This window comes from Telopea speciosissima, unplaced genomic scaffold (genome assembly GCF_018873765.1).
Source record: "Telopea speciosissima isolate NSW1024214 ecotype Mountain lineage unplaced genomic scaffold, Tspe_v1 Tspe_v1.0080, whole genome shotgun sequence".
Lineage (NCBI taxonomy): Eukaryota > Viridiplantae > Streptophyta > Magnoliopsida > Proteales > Proteaceae > Telopea > Telopea speciosissima.
The window spans coordinates 48,158-67,167 of NW_025317416.1; the positions used below are offsets into that span (position 1 = coordinate 48,158).

The 19,010-nt window shown below is 43.7% G+C and overlaps 1 protein-coding gene across 3 annotated transcripts in view; it reads left to right on the forward strand.

The window, feature by feature from the left end:
* Positions 1–19,010, forward strand: part of LOC122647586 — a 118,124-nt gene that overhangs the window by 37,184 nt on the left and 61,930 nt on the right. For all 3 annotated transcript variants that reach the window (XR_006330931.1, XM_043840946.1, XM_043840947.1), the window contains exons 9-10: positions 124–169; positions 542–621. Coding sequence is in view for 2 of the 3 variants with exons in the window: in XM_043840946.1 (XP_043696881.1) it covers positions 124–169; positions 542–621 (126 nt within the window). In the remaining variant the exon portion in view is untranslated. The remainder of the gene's footprint in view (positions 1–123; positions 170–541; positions 622–19,010) is intronic.

The window sequence follows — 19,010 nt, forward strand, 5'->3', positions numbered from 1 at the left end:
TTGTATGGATTAACTTGAAATTTTGTGGGTTCTTTTTCAATTAAATTTTGAAGTTTTGAAAGCACAATTTCAAATTTAAATACCTTGCTAACATTATATCCCCCCACCCCAAAACTTTTATAGGCTAAATCCTGAGAGGGTAGGTGGCGATTTCAAGCAAGAAGTTCAAGTAAGATTAATAACATTTACAGCTTATAGATATTTTCTATATTAATCCTGTTCATATTTCTAGATAACATCTCTGGCAAACTATGAATGATTGATCACAAATATTTCTTTTCGAAGAATATGCTAATATCGGAGAAACTATGATCTCACGATCCAATCAAATGACAAGAATTTTATTTGTAATATATCCCTCTTTTATGGGGTTTCTGATTCCCCAGATCCCAAGTGCCTTGTTCAAATAAGACGGCCAGCTGGCCAGATATTGTTGGTGTGAGGCTAGCAAAACCCTTTATATTTCATTTATTATAGCAAATGAAAAAGAATATTTCCAGTTTTATTCTCATGTTTTAGCCAATGCTGCTGCTTCTGGCAGGTTCATAGTGGTTTTTTAAGCGCATATGATTCAGTGAGGACTAGGATCATGTCACTTATTAAGATGGCAATTGGTTTTGTGTAAGTAATGCTTCCATTTTAAATACATCATAATGATAAGCCACCTATGTGGATATTGATTGCTAGAATTAACACCCTTTTTTTTTTAAACTATTGAAAAAAATTTAACTTCACTTGTTCATATTTATATTCTCCTCATTGTTATTTTCTAAACTTTAGCACAACATACTTTTGAAAGCATTGAAGCCTTTATTTGCGATGGTGGTGAGGCGATAGTAAATATAGATGCTAGAATTTTATCCTCTTGAGCTTAGGAACCTTCCCAATCAATTTATTGCAACCTCATGAGTTAGCATAAGTGCTATTCAATGCAATGGAACCAATAGATTTCTACCCTGAAAGGAATCATTACTGACCTGGAAGCAATTTATCTGAAGTAACTCAATGACCTTGAAGTTACTGAATTACCTGGGAATCTCCGAAATCAGGATTCATAATTCATCAGAGAACTGTTGTCTGCGCAGTTATAAAAAAATGCACCTCCTCAGAATCATTCGATTATTTGGATATTGCCATTACCTTTATGTTGAGATGTGTTACCCGATATTATAAGGGTATTTTGGTATTTTATTTATGCTTTATTTATGTACTTTTGAACAAGGGTAGAATTGTAATTTGGGCTGTGACACTGTTCACGTGAACGGTATTGTGAACAGTGTCGTGAACAGTGTTTCCTTGGTAATCTCTTTTATTATTATTATTATAAATAGAGAGCTTGATTGATCTCATTGATCATTCAAGCCATTCACGAAATTCCTATTTTGTTAACATGGCATCAGAGCCAAATACACTCTGATCTAGGTTTTCAAAACCCACCTCCCTCCCTTCGATTTTTTTTCTCCTTCCCTCCATCAAGCTTCTTTCCTTCTTCTTTCTTCCTTTCGTTTGGTTCTTCTTCTCCCATTAGGGCAGCACTACTGAGGTGATCGTAATGATCTAGCTGCTACCCCAACATACCTCCTTTTTTTCTGCCTTTTTTTTTTGGATCGAGTGGAGCTGAAGAACTGTCTGTGATTTGAAGATTCCTAATTTTTTTTGGAGATCAGGCCTCTACATCTGTTTCGGCTGCATCTTCTATTGTGGGATCTTTATTTGATATTGTTCTCAGCCCCTATTCACTTCATCAGATTGGTTGAAGACCCCAGCCCGTTATCGATCTCTCTTCTCAGGGTTTTTTTCAAAACCCTGACATTAATCGATCTTGGGGTTGGGCTGCTGGTTCCTGCTGCATCTGATTGGCACCCTTGCTGCCTTCATTCGGCATCATTCCCAGCCTACACATCTGAGATTTTTTGCTCCAATACAGCCCTCTTCAATTGGGGGTCGATTCCAGAATTTTTTTTGGATATTTTTTGGCTGTTTGCTGCTTCATTGAAGATTGGTTACCTGCTGCAATGACTGGTTCAGATTCTTCTTCGGCCTCTTTTGGCATTGATGGCCAGCCCCGGACTGATTTTCTTCCCCTTGCTGCCCCAATCAAATTTGATGGCTCTAACTACCTGAAGTGGTCTCGGTCTACCTATTTGACAGTAGCTGGCCGTGGCCTCACTGGCCATCTTCTTGGGACAACAACTAAACCAGTGAAAGAGGGTTCTCAGCTCAACAAGTGGTTATCTAATGATGCGATGGTGATGTCCTACTTGATCCATTCTATGCAAGGGGATATCTCAGACAATTTTCTTCTACTGGACACAACCCATACTATCTAGAATGGTGCCAAAGAGACTTATGGTCGCACGGGGAATGATGTACAGGTCTATGAGATTAGAAAAAAGGCTAATGCCACTACCCAACAGGAGCTGTCTGTCTCCAAATACTATGCTACTCTCAAGAACATGTGGCAGCAATTGGATCATTACTCCGACTATCAGCCCTCTACTACTACTGATCTGGCTGCCTATCGCAAACACGTTGACAAAATACGTGTCTATGATTTTTTGGCTGGACTAAATTTGGAGTTTGATCCTATTCGGGTGCAAGTACTTGGGCAGTCCCCTTTTCCATCCCTAGAGCAGGCCTTTGCCTTGGTTCATAATGAAGAATCTCGTCGGGCTGCTATGCTGCATTCCTCTACTGTTGATCGATCAGCCTTGCAAGTTGCTTCCAGTACTCCTTCTCTTACCACTACTGATGGTGGTACTGCTGTCCCTAAAGGTCCTGTCAAGTGTGAACACTGCAACAGGCTCTATCATACCAAGACTCAATGCTGGAAGCTCCATGGGAAACCTGCTGATTTTGAGGAAAAGAAAGCTCGTGGGAAGTTTAAGCCCAAGGCTCATATGGCTGATTCTCCTACTATTGCTGCTGCTGCCCCTTCATCTGACATTGGGCTTACTCAGGATGAGCTCCTAGCTTTCGTCGCATGCTTGAGCCTCTTCCGCTGCCTCCACTACGGCATCTCGCACTGCTGCTCCTCCTGGTTCTAATTTTGCCTCGTGTACTCCGTCAGATTCTTGTGCATCGGCGTATCCAGTCCTTGGATTATAGATTCGGTGCCACCGACCACATGACTGGCTCCTCCCATGTATTTCATCTTTATTCTCCATCTTCTGGCAAAGACAGTGTTCGAGTAGCTAATGGTTCCCTTTCTCTTATTAATGGGAAGGGTTCCATACGCTGCTCACTTACCCTTTCATTAAAATCTGTTTTGCATATTCCGTCCTTTTCTACCAACCTTCTCTCTATTAGTAGTCTAACTAGAGATCTGAACTGCAAACCGACTTTTTTCCCTTCTCATTGTGTCATACAGGATCTGGAGACGGGGCGCACGACTGGGGGTGGTGAGATGCAGGGTGGTCTCTACTTACTTGACCCGGGTCAGCCTTCTACTTTGCATTCGGCTTCCTCTACAGCTCATCATTTACAGTCCATCTCGTCCCCTGACCTTCATCTCTGGCACTGTCGGCTTGGTCATCCATCCTTTAGTACTTTGTCTCTTTCGTTTTCGCGTTTGATTAAGCATTGTAATAGGAATGAGTTTTTATGTGAGGCTTGTGTTTTGGCCAAACAGACTCGTTCCAGTTATTCTTCATTAAATAAAAGAAGTGAGACTCCTTTTGCTTTGGTTCAGTCTGATGTGTGGGGCCCTGCCCATTGTACTTCCCTTTCTGGTCATCGATGGTTTGTCTCGTTTATTGATTGTTATACTCGTGCCACTTGGGTGTACATGATGAGCCATAAAAGTGAGGTCTTCCGCTGTTTTCAGTTATTTCATCGTATGGTTCAGACCCAATTCAATGCCACCTTGCACATTTTACGCAGTGACAATGGCAGAGAGTACATGGAGGGTCAGTTCTAACTTTATTTGGCTGCACATGGTATTGTCCATCAGACCAGCTGTGTTGACACACCCGCGAATGGGGTTCTTAAAGAAAAATAGACATCTCCTTGAGGTAGCCAGGGCCATTATGTTTGCACGGCAGGTTCCTTCTCACTACTGGGGTGATGCCATTCTTACAGCTGCTCATCTCATCAATCGTGTGCCTACTCGTGTCCTTGATGATTGTTCCCCTGTTGATCTCCTCCAGGGTTCCTCCTCCTTTGTGGTTCCCCCCAAAGTTTTTGGTTGTGTTTGTTATGTCCACAATCATCATCCTCATGGGAAATTTGATCCACAGAGCATTCGGTGTCTTTTTCTGGGCTATTCTGCGACCCAGAAAGGATACAAGTGTTACCATCCACCTTTACGTCGTACTTTTGTCTCCATGGATATTGTATTCCATGAGTCCTTGTCATATTATTCCCAGGCACCTCTTCAGGGGGAGCAGGATCAGGGTTTTGAAGATGTGTTTGCTATTCTTCTGGCTTCTATTCAGGGGGAGCCCTCTGTAACTTCAGCTCCTACAGTGGCTCCTATTCAGGGGGAGCGTAGACCAGTCAGTCAAATCCCTGTTGATAAGGTATATACCCGGGAGCGCACAGGACAAGTTGAGACTACCACCACCACCATACCACTTACACAATCGTCTGCACTTGATCCAGATCCAGACCCTGCTACATCATCTGGTAAGGATCCTTCCCTTGACTTACCTATCGCTGTTCGTAAAGGCGTTAGGTCATGCACCCAACACCCCATCTCCATTGTTGTTTCCTATGATGCTTTATCTCCTTCCTATCGTGCATTTGTTTCTTCTCTTTCCTCTGTTTCTATTCCTCAGAATTGGCAGGAGGCGATTGCAGATCCAAAGTGGAAAGCAGCCATGATGGAAGAAATGACGGCCTTACTTAAAAATGAGACATGGGAGCTAGTTGTTCTTCCTTCGGGTAAGAAACTAGTTGGGTGCAAATGGGTATTTGTTGTCAAGCAGAAGCCAGATGAACAGTGGATAGATATAAAGCTAGGCTTGTGGCCAGAGGCTTCACTCGGACTTATGGGATCGACTACCAGGAGACATTTGCCCTGTTGCGAAGTTGTCCACAGTCTTCGTGTCTTGTCTTGTCAACTTTGGTCGGGACCTACAGCTGATTGGATGTAAAAAAGGCATTTCTTCATGGGGAGTTGGAAGAGGAGGTTTATATGGATGTTCCTCCGGGTTTTTCCTCTGACAAGACCCATGGGAAAGTTTGTAGGCTCGAACGGGCACTCTATGGGTTGAAGCAATCTCCACGGGCATGGTTTGGTAGGTTTCATAAAGCCATGGTCTCCTATGGATACAAACAGAGTAATGCTGATCACACTGTGTTCATCAAGCGAAAGGGAGAAAAGGTCACTCTTCTCATAGTTTATGTTGATGACATAATTGTGACTGGTAATGATACAGATGAAGTTTCTCACCTGAAGGCTTTCTTGGGACGGGAATTTGACATAAAATATCTAGGACAGCTAAGGTTTTTTCTTGGGATTGAAGTTGCCCGTTCTCCCAGAGAAAGTATGTTCTAGATTTACTATCAGAGACTGGTTTTCTTGGTTGTCATCCTTGTGACACTCCCTTGGAAGCTACTACCCATCTGCAAGAGAAGGATGGTGAACCTGTTGATAAGGGCAGATATCAACGATTGGTGGGCAAGCTGATTTATCTCTCCCACACCGCACGGATATTGCCATTGCTTTGTGAGTCTTGTGAGCCAGTTCATGCATGATCCTTATTCCACTCACATGGCTGCTGTTCTTCATATTCTCCATTACTTGAATTCAGCTCCAGGAAAGGGGATCCTTTTGTCTCCTTATGACCATCTTTGCATTGAGGCTTACACAGATGCTGACTGGGGTGGTAACCCTGACAGGAAATCTTCCTCTGGCTATTGTACTTTTGTTGGAGGAAATCTGGTTACATGGCGGAGTAAAAAGCAAAATGTTGTGGCAAGATCTAGTGCTGAAGTTGAATTCTGTGCTATGGCCCAGGGCATATGTGAGTTACTATGGCTTCAGAGTTTACTCCTTGATATCCGTGGTTCTATTCATCTTCCAATGATGTTATACTGTGACAACAAAGTAGCAATTAGCATTGCCCACAATCCAGTGCAGCATGACCGTACGTCCGTACCAAACATGTGGAGAGTGACAGACACTTCATCAAGGAGAAGTTAGAGAGTGGGCAGATTTGTATCCCTTTTGTGAAGTTTCTGGAAATCAACTGGCTGATGTCTTCACCAAAGGGTTGAGTGGGAGGTTGTTTTATCCATAGTACTAAAACTCGTGAAATTTCGGTCGAGATATCGAATATTTCGAGTATCTTGACCTGTCCGAAATGAAACGCAAGTCCGATATGAAAAAATGCAATATTTCGAATATTTCGGAAATTTCGGTCATCTCGTTTCGGAAATTTCAGAAATATCGGTAATTTCGGTCATCTCGTTTCGAAAATTTCGGAAATCTCGGTCATTTTTGGCATTTTACACCCCCAGAAAAATACCATATTTCGACGAAATTTTGACGAAATTTTGGTATCTCAGAAATTTCGGTCAGACCGAAACACCGAAATGAAACGAGATTTAGTACCATGGTTTTATCCTAGTCTAGTCAAGTTGGGCATGTGTGATATCTATGCCCCAATTTGAGGGGGAGTGTTGAGATGTGTTACCCGATATTATAAGGGTATTTTTGGTATTTTATTTATGCTTTATTTATGTACTTTTGAACAAGGGTAGAATTGTAATTGGGCTGTGACACTGTTCACGTGAACAGTGTCGTGAACAGTGTTTCCTTTGTAATCTCTTTATTATTATTATTATAAATAGAGAGCTTGACTGATCTCATTGATCATTCAAGCCATTCACGAAATTCCTGTTTTGTTAACACTTTAGAAACCAATGGCATTACATTTCATCCCTTCAACACTCTGTAGATTTGAATTTTCTCTTGAGAGTGATGGTTATGTAAACATTTCTACCCTTCTGTGACCTCTTTACTACATTATAGTGGGTTCCTTCTTCCCTATATCTTTGGTTTTTCTTCCTTATTTTTGGGCCTTTCATAAAAAGAAACGTTGAATGTATACATACCGGTAGAAATGGGGTAAGTTCTCTTATAGAAGAGTTAGGATCTTCGGTTAGTGGAAACTTCTGATCCAAAAATCCTTGGAGTTACCCAGGCATAAAAAAATAGAAGGCCGGCTGAGACTTTGTTACTTCTGTAGCATCCTTCTCTGTTTTTTTCATTGGTTCCCCGGAACCTTATAAAGAGCATAGTTGTCATGGCGTCACGGCGATCCAAGTCGGTGGAGGGGTGTCTGATCGATATATCGACACGTCGCCCACCATGGCGATCATGTCGACCATGGCAGAATTGTAATTAAATCCAAAGTTGAATGGCAAACTAGTAGATAAATCAAGATTTATAAGAGCAATGGCAGAATTTTAATTAATCTGAAGTTGTAAAGGAGTGGCAGAAGTGTAATTTAATGGAGTTAAAGAGAAAACTGCATGGGCTAAACAGAATAGCAATAGAGAATATAGGGGGTTTAATTTAAATAATATAAGTTGTCCTTACTTGCAATTTTAAAGACTTAATGTCTTCTTCAACCTTGCAATAACACGATAGAAAGAAAAAACTTAGAAACCAAGGCTAAAATAGGAGATTCAGGGAAATAGGGAGTGGGTCTAAGGTTGGGGTAGAAACAAAAAATTAAAGAAGAAGAAATCGAAGAGGGAAAGAGAGACAGGACGCCATGGTGTAGGTTGATATGCACGTTTCTCCAGCGCCAGGACGCCATGGCGGTGCCATGGCGACGATATGGCGCGGCCATGACAACTATGATAAAGAGCGTATCGATTCTTATCAACAAAAGACGGGGTTAACAGAGGCTGTTCAAACAGGCATAAGTCAACTAAACGGTATTCCCATAGCAATTGGGGTTATGGATTTTCAGTTCATAGGGGGTAGTATAGGATCCGTAGTAGGCGAAGCCATGCTTTATTTATTGTCTTGTCAAGATAGACAGAAGCCATGCTTTATTTATAAAGATCAAATGGATTACATATATGGTATGATAGGTAAGGTATGAGTCAGCACTCTTGTCGTCCTAACATACAACAAACCTAGATGCATGAGCTGTCTAGTCAATCCTTAACACTCCCCCTCAAGTTGGTGCATATATATATATCCTTCATGCCCAATTTGAAAACAATTGGATGGAATGCCCTAGAGGTCAAACCACTGGTGAATATGTCAGCTAGCTAATCCTCCGAAGTGAGGAATGCAAATTGAGCCTTGTTCTAGTTTCTCCTTGATGAAGTGTCTGTCAATCTCAATATGTGTGATCTGGTCATACTGGACTGGGTTGTGGGCTATGCTGATCACGGCCTTATTATCTCAGTTGAGTTGCATTGGTTCCTGTGATGCTATCCCCAAATCTTCCAGCAACACGTTAAGCCAGATGAGCTCACAAACACTTTGTGTCATGGCTCAATATTCTACCTCGGCTTTGGATCTGGATACCACTGATTGCTTCTTGCTTCGCCAAGTTACCAGATTACCTACAAGAAATGTGCGATATCCTGAAGTGGATCGCCGGTTGTCAATGGAATTGGCCCAATCAGCATCAATAAAGCAGTCCAACTTCAAATTTTTGTTGATGGAGAAAATAATACCCTTGCCAGGAGCTGATTTCAAGTACAGTATCCAGTACATAGATGCAAGGTGATTGGCTTGAGGAGCATGTAAGAAGCAACTCACAACACCCACAGCATAAGCAATGCCCGGCCTAGTATGGGAGAGGTATATCAATCTGCCAACAGGTTGTTGATATCTCTCTTTTTCTACCAGTTCACCTCCATTACAGCTGAGTTGGTGATTCACCTCAATTGGAGACTCCGCGGGCTTGCAGCCCAGCATCCTTGTCTCATTGAGTAGATCTAGGACATATTTTCTCTGGCAAACGAAGATACCCTTATCTGAATGGGCTACTTCGATCCCTAGAAAATATTTGAGAGGTCCTAAGTCTTTAGTCTTAAACTCTGTGGCCAACTGATTCTTCAAGAATGATCTCTGCATCATCATTCCCTGTTATCACCATATCGTCAACATATACAATAAGGGCTGTCACTTTCCCATCCTTTTGTTTGACAAACAAGGTATGATCAGCATGGCTTTGTTTGTATCCAAACTTTTGCATGACCTTCTGAAATCTAGCAAACCAACCTCAAGGTGATTGTTTCCTACAGCTTGTGGTGATTATTCATTTGATTTATGGTGATATATTGCTGGTGGTAAATTCTATTAGTTATTTCTCATGCTGAATGTAAAGTTGAGCAAATTCCAGCCCTTGTCCTAAGTCCATATTAGGGTGTTACAACCTGTGGTCTTGTCCTATTGCGGGATACCTTAGCTCCTAGGGTTTGTCCTGCATCAACCTGGTATCAGAGCTGTTGGATCCCATCTTCTTCCTTCCCTTGTGATCTCTTTTCCCCAGTCTGTTCTTCTTCCTCCTTTTTCTTTCCTAATTTCTTTTCTCTGCAGTTGTGACCGAACAACACCAGCAGCAACCCCCTCCTTCCCTTTGATTCCCGTAAAACCCCAAACCATCCGTGTATCACCCATCATTGTCATCATCATCACATTCTGCCCGTGGCCTTTCAAAACCCTTCGTTCCCAAATTTTTTTTTTTTTAAAAAAGTCCCATCAATTCCCACTGCACCCGCCAGCCTCTTTCTCCTACCCTCCATTTCCCTACCTTTCTTCCCGCTGTGAAGCACCCATCCATTCGATTCCCACACAAAAAAAAAAAATCCCTGCATATCACTGAACCACAACCAGCAACAACCCCACTGTCGATTTCCAGCGACATCCCCACCGTCTTCCTTTTTTTTTCCCTCTTAAGTTTCCTACCGTAAAAAAAAAAAAAGAGGTAGAAGAAGAGAAACAGAGAATCGAAGTCAAAATAAAAACAGAAGAAGACATACCTGGTTCAGAATTCTCCTGCGTGTCGACTCCCAGTATCACATTATCACCGCCATCTTCGAAGTTGCGAAGCCACCTCCCTCTGGGCGTCGTCTCCTTCGAGTTTGCAACCCCACCACCAGGAGTCTTCCATTGACGAAGCCTGGTCCGACTCAAATTCCTTGCTCCGAGGATTCTGCCACATTCTCCACAGAAGTCGGGTGAGGAAGCACTCTGAGAAATGAGAACCCAAAACCCTGTTGGTTTTCCAAATCGACACGGTATCCACCCACCCTGCACACGATTCTTTCTTATTTTGTTTTCTTCATCTCCCCAAAATACCCTTGACTTCCTTTCGTATTCCTTCTTCTCCTTTAATTTAAATTTGTTCCAAGTTGGCTCATCGTCCTTAAGTTAATTACCAAAAAAAAATCCTTGAGTTTTATTACTCTTCATATCCCTTCTTTAGTTTGCAGTCCAATAAATTACAAGTCTGCCATTGTTATCATAAATTCACTACAACTTGGAGGTTGATCGTGAGGAGCGTTGAATCATCACCCCATCAAAGCCGATGTTTATGGATGCCAATCGAGTGATGCTGATCTTTTCATTTTATAAAACTCGTGGTCGAGTTTTTTTCAACTCTAGGAGAATTGATGCAGGACAATCTTGGACCGGGCCGACACAACTGGTGTACTACATTGGACCGACCCAAACCCAGTCGAATCGGGTCCAGTTTGAGTGTTTGGATCTAGTAGGATTTTAGGAAGTTTATTTTATTTGGGAAAGTATTATGTAATCTTTTATTTTAAGGTAATTATTAGACAAGTAGGGAAACTTCCAATTTGAGTTTTATTGGGTTTCTATTTTAATTAGCCTGGTTTTAGTAAGTAATCAGGAGTCTTTATTATTTTTGGGTTTTATAAATAGATGTGTAACCAATGTGTTGAGATTATGCAAGAATGAATTGAAAAAAGGTGAGATTGTGCGTGTGCATTCCCCCCCCCCCCTCTCCCCTCCTACTTCTTCTCAAGGTTTCTCCTGTTTGTCAATTCTCTGTGCTTGGAAGTGCTCTCTAGACATATTCAATGCAAGACTGATCAGCAGCTTATGTCCCCTCTCCCCAAATGCAAGAAGCTCAACCTTACTCACCTTGCTTTTGCAGATGATTTAATGATCTTCTCTAAAGCCAATATCCTTTCTATGGAGACCATTATGGACTGTCTGAATCACTTTGAATGCTTATCTGGGCTTAAAATCAACCCAAACAAATCCCTTTTATTTCTAGCTGGGCTATCTGATGTTGGTAAAAGCTCTCTTCAAGCAAGGACTGCTTTTTCCCCTTGGTTGTCTCCTGGTTAAATATTTGGGGCTACCTCTCATCCCAGCTAGGCTAACTGCCCATCATTGCACTCCTATCCTAGATAGTATCCGCAAGAGACTTCAACTTTGGAAAGCCAAACTTCTCTCTTATGCCGGGCGTCTTGAGCTGATCAGATCTGTTATTCAGTCTGCATACATTTATTGGTCTGGAGTTGTTGGGCTGCCTTAGTCTATCATCAAAAAACTTGAAGCTCTTATGTCCTCTTTTCTCTGGAAAGGATCTGATTCTGCTAGATTCCTTCGTCCTATTGGTTGGGCCTCAGTTTGCCTCCCCCTTAAGGAAGGAGGTTTTGGCCGTAGAAGAATCAAAGAGGTCAACTAGGCAGGCATTATCAAGTTAATCTGGAAGCTTACAATTGAGAAGGACAGCATTTGGGTGGATTGGTTATACTCGGGAATCCTATGTAATGACTCTATTTGGACTGTCAGTCCTTTTTTTTTTTGGTGAATAAAAAATTATATTACCAAAGCCCAAGAGGGGCGAAAGGGAGAGAAGAAGGGGGGGGGGGGGGAATATACAAAAGGGGGAAAAAAGGGGGGGGGAGGCAGACCCCAGTCCCGATTAAGGGGGGGAGTGGGGACGTAAAAGAGCACTATCTGAACCCCAGGATACAACAATATGCCTGTTCCTTGGGGAATCCAAAAAAGCCTTGCAAGGCAGAAAACTAAGCTTTGTGGAGACATCCCAGAAGATGGTTCTCCAAATCAAGTCGAAAGAGTGAGATTTGGAGGTCCATCTTCCTTTCCATCCAAATGTGATAAAAAGTAGCGCCAAACACAAGCTTGCCAATAGTGTCGCAGATCGTGCAGCCAGGGTAAGTCATGACCAGCCAAAACCACTCTCGAGCGAATGGGGGATGTCTCTTGCTGCGAGGCCAGATAAAAGAAAGGGCTTTTTTCCAAATGGTAGAGGTAAAGGGGCAAGCAAAAAATAGGTGGTCGATGTCTTCCGAACCATTCCAACAGAAAATGCAAGAAGGGGGGACTAGGATTCTGCGGTGAGAGAGGAAGGCTTGGGTTGGGAGGCAAAGGTTAAGGGTTCTCCAAGCAAGGAAGCTAAGACGGGGGATGTGGCCTTTGAACCAGACTAACTTATGCCATAGGATAGTAGGGGCTTGGGATCTAACTAGGTTTCAGGCAAATCTAAAGCTGAAGAGGCCGTTAGTGGTGGGGAGCCAAATAACCTTGTCCGCATGAGCAGGGAGGGAAGGGGGGAGGGGGGAGAGAATTCCAGATCAGGGAGAGGCAGAGGGGGATAGGGGAGGGGGGGACTAAGATTTATGAGAGATGATGGATGAAAGGGGGCAGACTTGGGAATGCCAGAGGAGTAAATTGCTCTGGCTCCAAAGAAGTTGTAGAGAACACTAATGGGATGCCAGGGGTCGAGCCAAAGGGAGATGGAGGACCCATCGACGATAGAAGAGGAAATGGCTATAAGAGCCAGAGGGCGGAGGAGAAGGATCTTGCGCCAGATCCAAGATGAATCCGCAGGGATGGAGACTGTCAAAATGGAGTCATTCTTGAGGAAGTGGGAGTAAACCCAATGGACCCAAATGGAGTCGTGCTTAGAGGAGATTTTCCAAATAAGCTTCAAAATACCCGCGGTATTGGAGTCACGGATCCGGCGAATGCCAAGGCCTCCTTCGGATTTTGGGAGGCAGATGGATTTCCAGCTAAGAGGGTGGAGGAATCTGGAGGATTCTTTCCCTTTCCAGAGGAAAGCACAAAAAAGGGCTTTTATAGCTTTGATGGTGGCTTTAGGAAGGGCAAAGATGCCACACCAATAGATGTAAGAAGATTGGAGCACCGATTTAATGCATTCGAGCCTACCAGTATAGGATAGAAGTCTACCCTTCAAGAGCTGGAGACGCTTGCGAATATATTGTCAAGCATGGGGGTGCAATGATGACTAGAGAGCCTAGCAGGGATAAGGGGAAGACCCAGGTATTTCACTGGAAGGGAGCCAAGAGAAAAGCCTGTGAGATGGAGGAGGTAGTCTCTGTCGAGGGTCGAGACACCAAAGAGGAAGAGTTTGGATTTAAGGAGGTTAATGCGGAGGCCAGAGAGACTCTCGAAGAGGTTAAGGGAAGACATGATCGCAGAGATGGAAGAGGGGGAAGCTTTGGAGAAGATCATAAGATCGTCTGCAAAGGCCAAATTGGTGAGGTTAAGATGCTTGCATTTGGGTCGGGGAGATAAGGTGATGATCGGTTTTGGCTTGGATGCTTCTCGAAAGGACTTCCAGGGCCAGAGAGAAGAGAAAGGGAGAGAGAGGGCATCCTTGGCGAATTCCAACTTTGGATTGGAAAAAGCCGGCGGGGGAGCCATTCACAATAACCGAGAAAGAGGGGGTGGATATGCAGGCATGGATCCAACGAATGAAAGCGGGGGGAAAACCCATCTGGGAGAGCACATCACAGATGAAGTCCCATCTGAGGGAATCAAAAGCTTTGTGAAGGTCAATCTTCATTAGGGCTGCAGGGGAGTGGGATTTTCGGTCAAAGCCACGCACAATCTCAGAGCAAAGGATAATCTTATCCGCAATGCTTCTGCCAGCGATGAAGGCAGATTGGTTGGGACTGACCAAGGAAGGGATTACAAGCTTGATTCTATTTGCCAGGATTTTGGCAATGAACTTGCAGAGGAGATTGCAAAGAGAAATAGATCTAAAGTCAGAAAGAGAGGAAGCTCCATCTTGTTTAGGGATAAGGCAGAGAAAAGTTTGGTTGACTTGGGCAAGCTGGCTAGGGTTGAAGAAAAAGCTGCGGATGGCTTTGATGAGATCATCCTTGAGATGGTCCCAACAGCTAAGAAAAAATCCCATACTGAAGCCATCAGGGCCGGGGGCCTTATTAGATTTATGGGATAAGATAGCCTTAGTAATCTCATCATCAGAAGGGATGGCAAGAAGAGAGTTAGCTAAGGAGGAAGGGACAAATTTGTTAATGAGGCCGGGAGGGAGGGGAGAGGAAGGGGGGAGGTGGGGGTCGAAGAGAGGTGAAAAAGGAAGCGGCCTCGGTCTTGATATCAAGGACAAAGGAAAGAGGGGATCCATCTCGAGCAATGAGCAACGTGATGGAGTTGTAGCTCAACCTGGCTTTCAGCGAACTGTGGAAGAAAGCCGAGTTGGAGTCACCAAGCTCCAGCCATTTGGTACAGGATTTCTAGCAGAGAAAGCTTTCTTTTAAGGAGGAAAGGGAAGAGAGCTCATCAGAAAGCTTTCTCTCCTCCTCAGCCAGTAGAAGGCTAAGCGGATCCAACTGCAGACGAGATTGCACGGAGGCAAGGTCGGAACGGCAGGAAGAGACCCGAGAGGGGAGATTGCCAAAGGTGGCAGAGCTCTAGATTTTGAGGCCAAATTTGGTGAGCCGGAGCTTCTTGGCGAAGGCCACGAGGGGAAGGAAGGGGCAATGGACGGGGGAGCTCCAAGCTTTAAGGATGGTAGGGAGATAGAGATGATGGGATGTCCATATGTCGAAGAACTTAAAGGGTTTGGAGCCAAAGGAGGAATATTGCTGGATGAGGAGATGACAAGGACTATGGTCGGAGAGACCTTGGAGGAGAAAATTGGCATGGGAGTGAGGGAAGGCGGTGAGCCAGGCTTCATTGGTGAGGAAGCGATCCAGCTTGCAAGCAATTCTATCGATGCCTCCCCTCTGATTGTGCCAGATAAGGGGTGAACCTGACCATCGAAGATCATCATTTCCAATATCCTCAATGCAGTCATTGAATGCCTTGACAGACTGGAAGTCAATGGGGTGACCTCCAATTTTCTCAGATTGGAATTTGACAGCATTGAAATCTCCTCCCACCCCCCAAGGGAGAGGACCAATCCCAGCTTTAATGAGAGCCAAGTCGTCCCAAAGGGAGGTGCGGTCAACAGCCCTATTGAAGGCATAGACAATCGGGATAAAGAAGGAGATGGGGGAATTAGGGAGGGAGAGAAGTAAGTGAATAAGTTGGGGGGAGGAGTGAGAGATGGAGATGTGAAACCCGCAAAAAAAAAAAAAAAAAAAAATTTTTACTTTTGGAACCCGAGTGATTTCAGATTTTGGTTCAATATTTCCCATGCTAACCTCAAGCTATGGGAAGATCACATCTTTTTCCTGTGCTTGCATCTTTGGTTTGATGGCTCGCGAAGCCTCTCTTTGTCTTAGGCCGAATCCCAGGTAAGAATCCCATTTTATATGTATATATGTTGTATTTTTAATTAATTAGTGTATTAGGGGCAGAGTAGTAATTTTTACCTAGTGGGACCCCGCACCAGAGCTACCTGTGTCGGATCTGCTACCTGGACAGGCTGCAGGACCTCCCCCTTAATTAAACTCAATGTAAATATAATTTAAAATATATTTATATAACGTTTTGTACGACCAAATAGGGTTAAAAGGGTATTTTAGTAAAATTGCCTCTGTGAGACCCAGTTCCCCAATAGGGAATGTAATTCCGGACAGTTACCCGTATCCGGATCATCCCTAATGTCGTATGCCATTATTCTGTAGTTGGAATAAGGTAATAAATACAAAAGAATTAATTTTAGAAATAATTTATAACCAAATGACCATTTTGCCCCTTAGTGGTTAAGTATCCTATATATATATAACATCTCTCTAAGTTATTTACAAACCACATTACAAGTTAGAGAAGCTGAAAAATCCGTTCCAGCTTGGAGAAGGAAGAAAGAAAAGGGAAAAGAGAAGAGAAGAAGAGGGATTAGAGAGGTTTTGAAGGCTTACCACCTACAATCGAACTTGAACTTCAATCTCCATTAGAAGTGATTCCAAAGATCCTGCTCGCCTCTAATTTCTGGTAAGCCCTAAAAACTCTTGCTGTTTCCTTCTCTTTCTCCTCTTAATTTACCGGATTTCAGTCCAAGTATACCTGAAATAAAAATTCTGCCATTAAAGTTTTAAGTTTGAGCTCAAGTAATAAGAATCTTACCTAATTGCTTGCTGTCCTAATGCTATTTAGGCTCAATTATGCCTGAATTTCCATGGCAGTACCTCAAATAAGCCCAATTTCTGTCCCCAATGACTAGTCCATGAACCCTAGATAAGAAATTTAGGTTTAATTGAAGAAATTCCTAAATTAACTAACTAATTATGAAATTGGAACCCAAAATAGATTGACCCACCTTGAATTAATGTTAAAACTCCTAATTTGGGCCATGCATGCAAAGATCTGGCCAATTGAAGAAAAACCCCCAAATTCGGACACTGACCCGGATGCTGTTGCAGGCCTAGGGGCGGTCGACCGGCTCACTGGAAGTCTGCATCCGGCTGCCCCTTTTTGTGTGATTGTTGGACTGATTCCTTAGGGTTTGACCTAGACTATTACCCTCACTGATATATGATGTTTTGATGTTTATTTAGGACTATTTTACTCCATTTTTTGTGAGGATTACTTGGCTTTTTGGGTTTCTAACTGACTAGGTTTATCGACTATCTCTGTAAGGGGATTCGACCTTAATTTTCTACTTGTTTATCACATTAATTTCAACTTTATGCTGAATGCCATGCTCATGCATCATTACCTCTATACCTGGAGCATATAGTTTTCTAGCTTTTATTTAATGCATTAGACTGCATGTAAAATAGGTTGCACAAAGACATACTGCATTGAATTTGCTTTGATTATTTATATGATGTGAATTTATGATGATAGAATTCGGTAATCTATAACTCAGATCATGCTTGCCTCATCATGTTTAGACTGCATTGGGCTAGGTTGATATTCATTACCCAGTACTGCGCCCCTTGCAGCAAGCAGGGGAAAGGTGTTGGACGACCCGTGGCGAGACCCGATGTGTTAGTTCGGGATGCCATCATCATCCCCGTGTTAACGGGTCCCTAATTCCGCTGTGGGAATAAACAGGTAGGGTTGGTCATTTGGGGGTCTGTCGGGGTCCGATGTGTTAGTTCCGGAACTGGCGGGACCTCACCCTGGTAGAATGGTTTCGTTCGGGTGACCGAAGGGTTAGTTCTGGGACCGAGGTTAGCATCTACCACTAGTAGTAGTATTTATACCCCATGAGACTTAATATCTGTGCTAGGAACATGTTAGTTTAGCACACGTCATCATGGATTTATTGTGTTTGTATGCTTGTACCCCCTGCCAGGCTCGATTGAGAGCTCCTTTGTGGATATCCTTATTTTTCAGGTGATTTAGTTACTTCTAATGTTGGATTTACGGCGCTGGAGTTTGAAGTGCACAATACTTCGTGCGCACGTGATGATTGCGTAACCTCCTGATTTTTACCTGATAGTCCAGTCTACCTCCTCACTCTTTTATGCTTTATAAATGCTTTATATAGTTATAGTATAGTTTCTTGTATACTTTTACTCTGTAGTACCTTTGAGAACCGTATAGTTGTATCACAAGCCTTATCCTTTATATAAATGAAATATCACTTAGACTTCTCTTACTAATGATGTTATCTCTATTAATTAAATTGTTTCCGCTGCCTCTGATTACTGTGTCTGTGAGCAATGATTGTAAATAGGGTACTACACTTATGATCCTTGGGGATTGGTTGGATGTCAGAGACATCCCGCCACACTTGGCCCTTAATAACCGGGCCAGGGTGTGATAGGAGATGTTAATTTTAGAGGGGTCCCATAGGATCCAAATCCGGCCATTTGGAGAATGGTTGTAATTGGAGATGAAAGACCAAGAAGGGGCAATAGATGCTGCAATGCGAGAGGCATTCTCTTGCAGGACACGAGTTTCCAGGAGGGTGCAGAAGGAGGAATGAGAAGATTTAATGAGGGCTCTAATGTCATGGTGCTTGGCTAGGGAGTTTAGGCCCCTGACATTCCAAAAAAAGCTGGCAGACATGGGAAACTAGAGGGAGTAGGGCATCGACGTCGTAGGGGGAACACTCTTGTACCTCCTACGGAAGTAAGCAAGGGTGGGGCGATGGCGGGCAATAACAGAAGCAACCAGGGATCAATCGGTTCCACAAATGGAAGTCAAGGGTGAGGGGGAGGGGGGAGGGATGACCATCCAATGGGGGGGAGGGGAGGGGAGGGGGCTCAGCGGACAAGGAAAGGGGGTAAAAGGAGTTAGAGCAAAGGGGAGTGGTAGGGGGGTTGGTGGAATGATATACGGTTAAGGCTAGGCTGGTGTGGTGGTGAGCAGAGTCAGTGAAGGGGGTGGAAGTGAGATTGGGTGCGGTGGACCTGGTAGTGGGTCGGGTTGTGGGGGAAATGGGTTGGGAATGAAGGGTGGAGGTGGAAGGAATGTGAATTGTGGGTGAGGTGGGCTGGGAAGCGGGTCGGGTTGTGGGGGAAATGGGTCGGGAATGAAGGGTGGAGGTGGAAGGGTCATGATTAGTGGTAAGGTTGGTGTTTAAGTGGGCTGGAGGGGGTAGAATCGGGAGATTATAGTTAAAAAAGGATGGAATCTGGTTTAAAGCAGATGGTTTGGTTGGATGGTGGGCCGGGTTGGGCCTGTGGTGGTGTTGGTTTAAAGAAAGCAAGGGTAAAGTGGGAACAAGGTTGGAGGTGGGAGCAGGGGGGTTTGGTAGAAGGGGGGGCAGGACGGATCTGGAAAGTGAAAAAATGGGGGAAGCAGGAGAAAAGGTGGAAAAAAGGTCATTCATACTACCTCGCAAAGGAGCAAAACACCCATCGAGAGAGGAGCTCCTGAGGGTCAGATTTCTGGTCTGACCTGCGACAGAGGAAGGCAG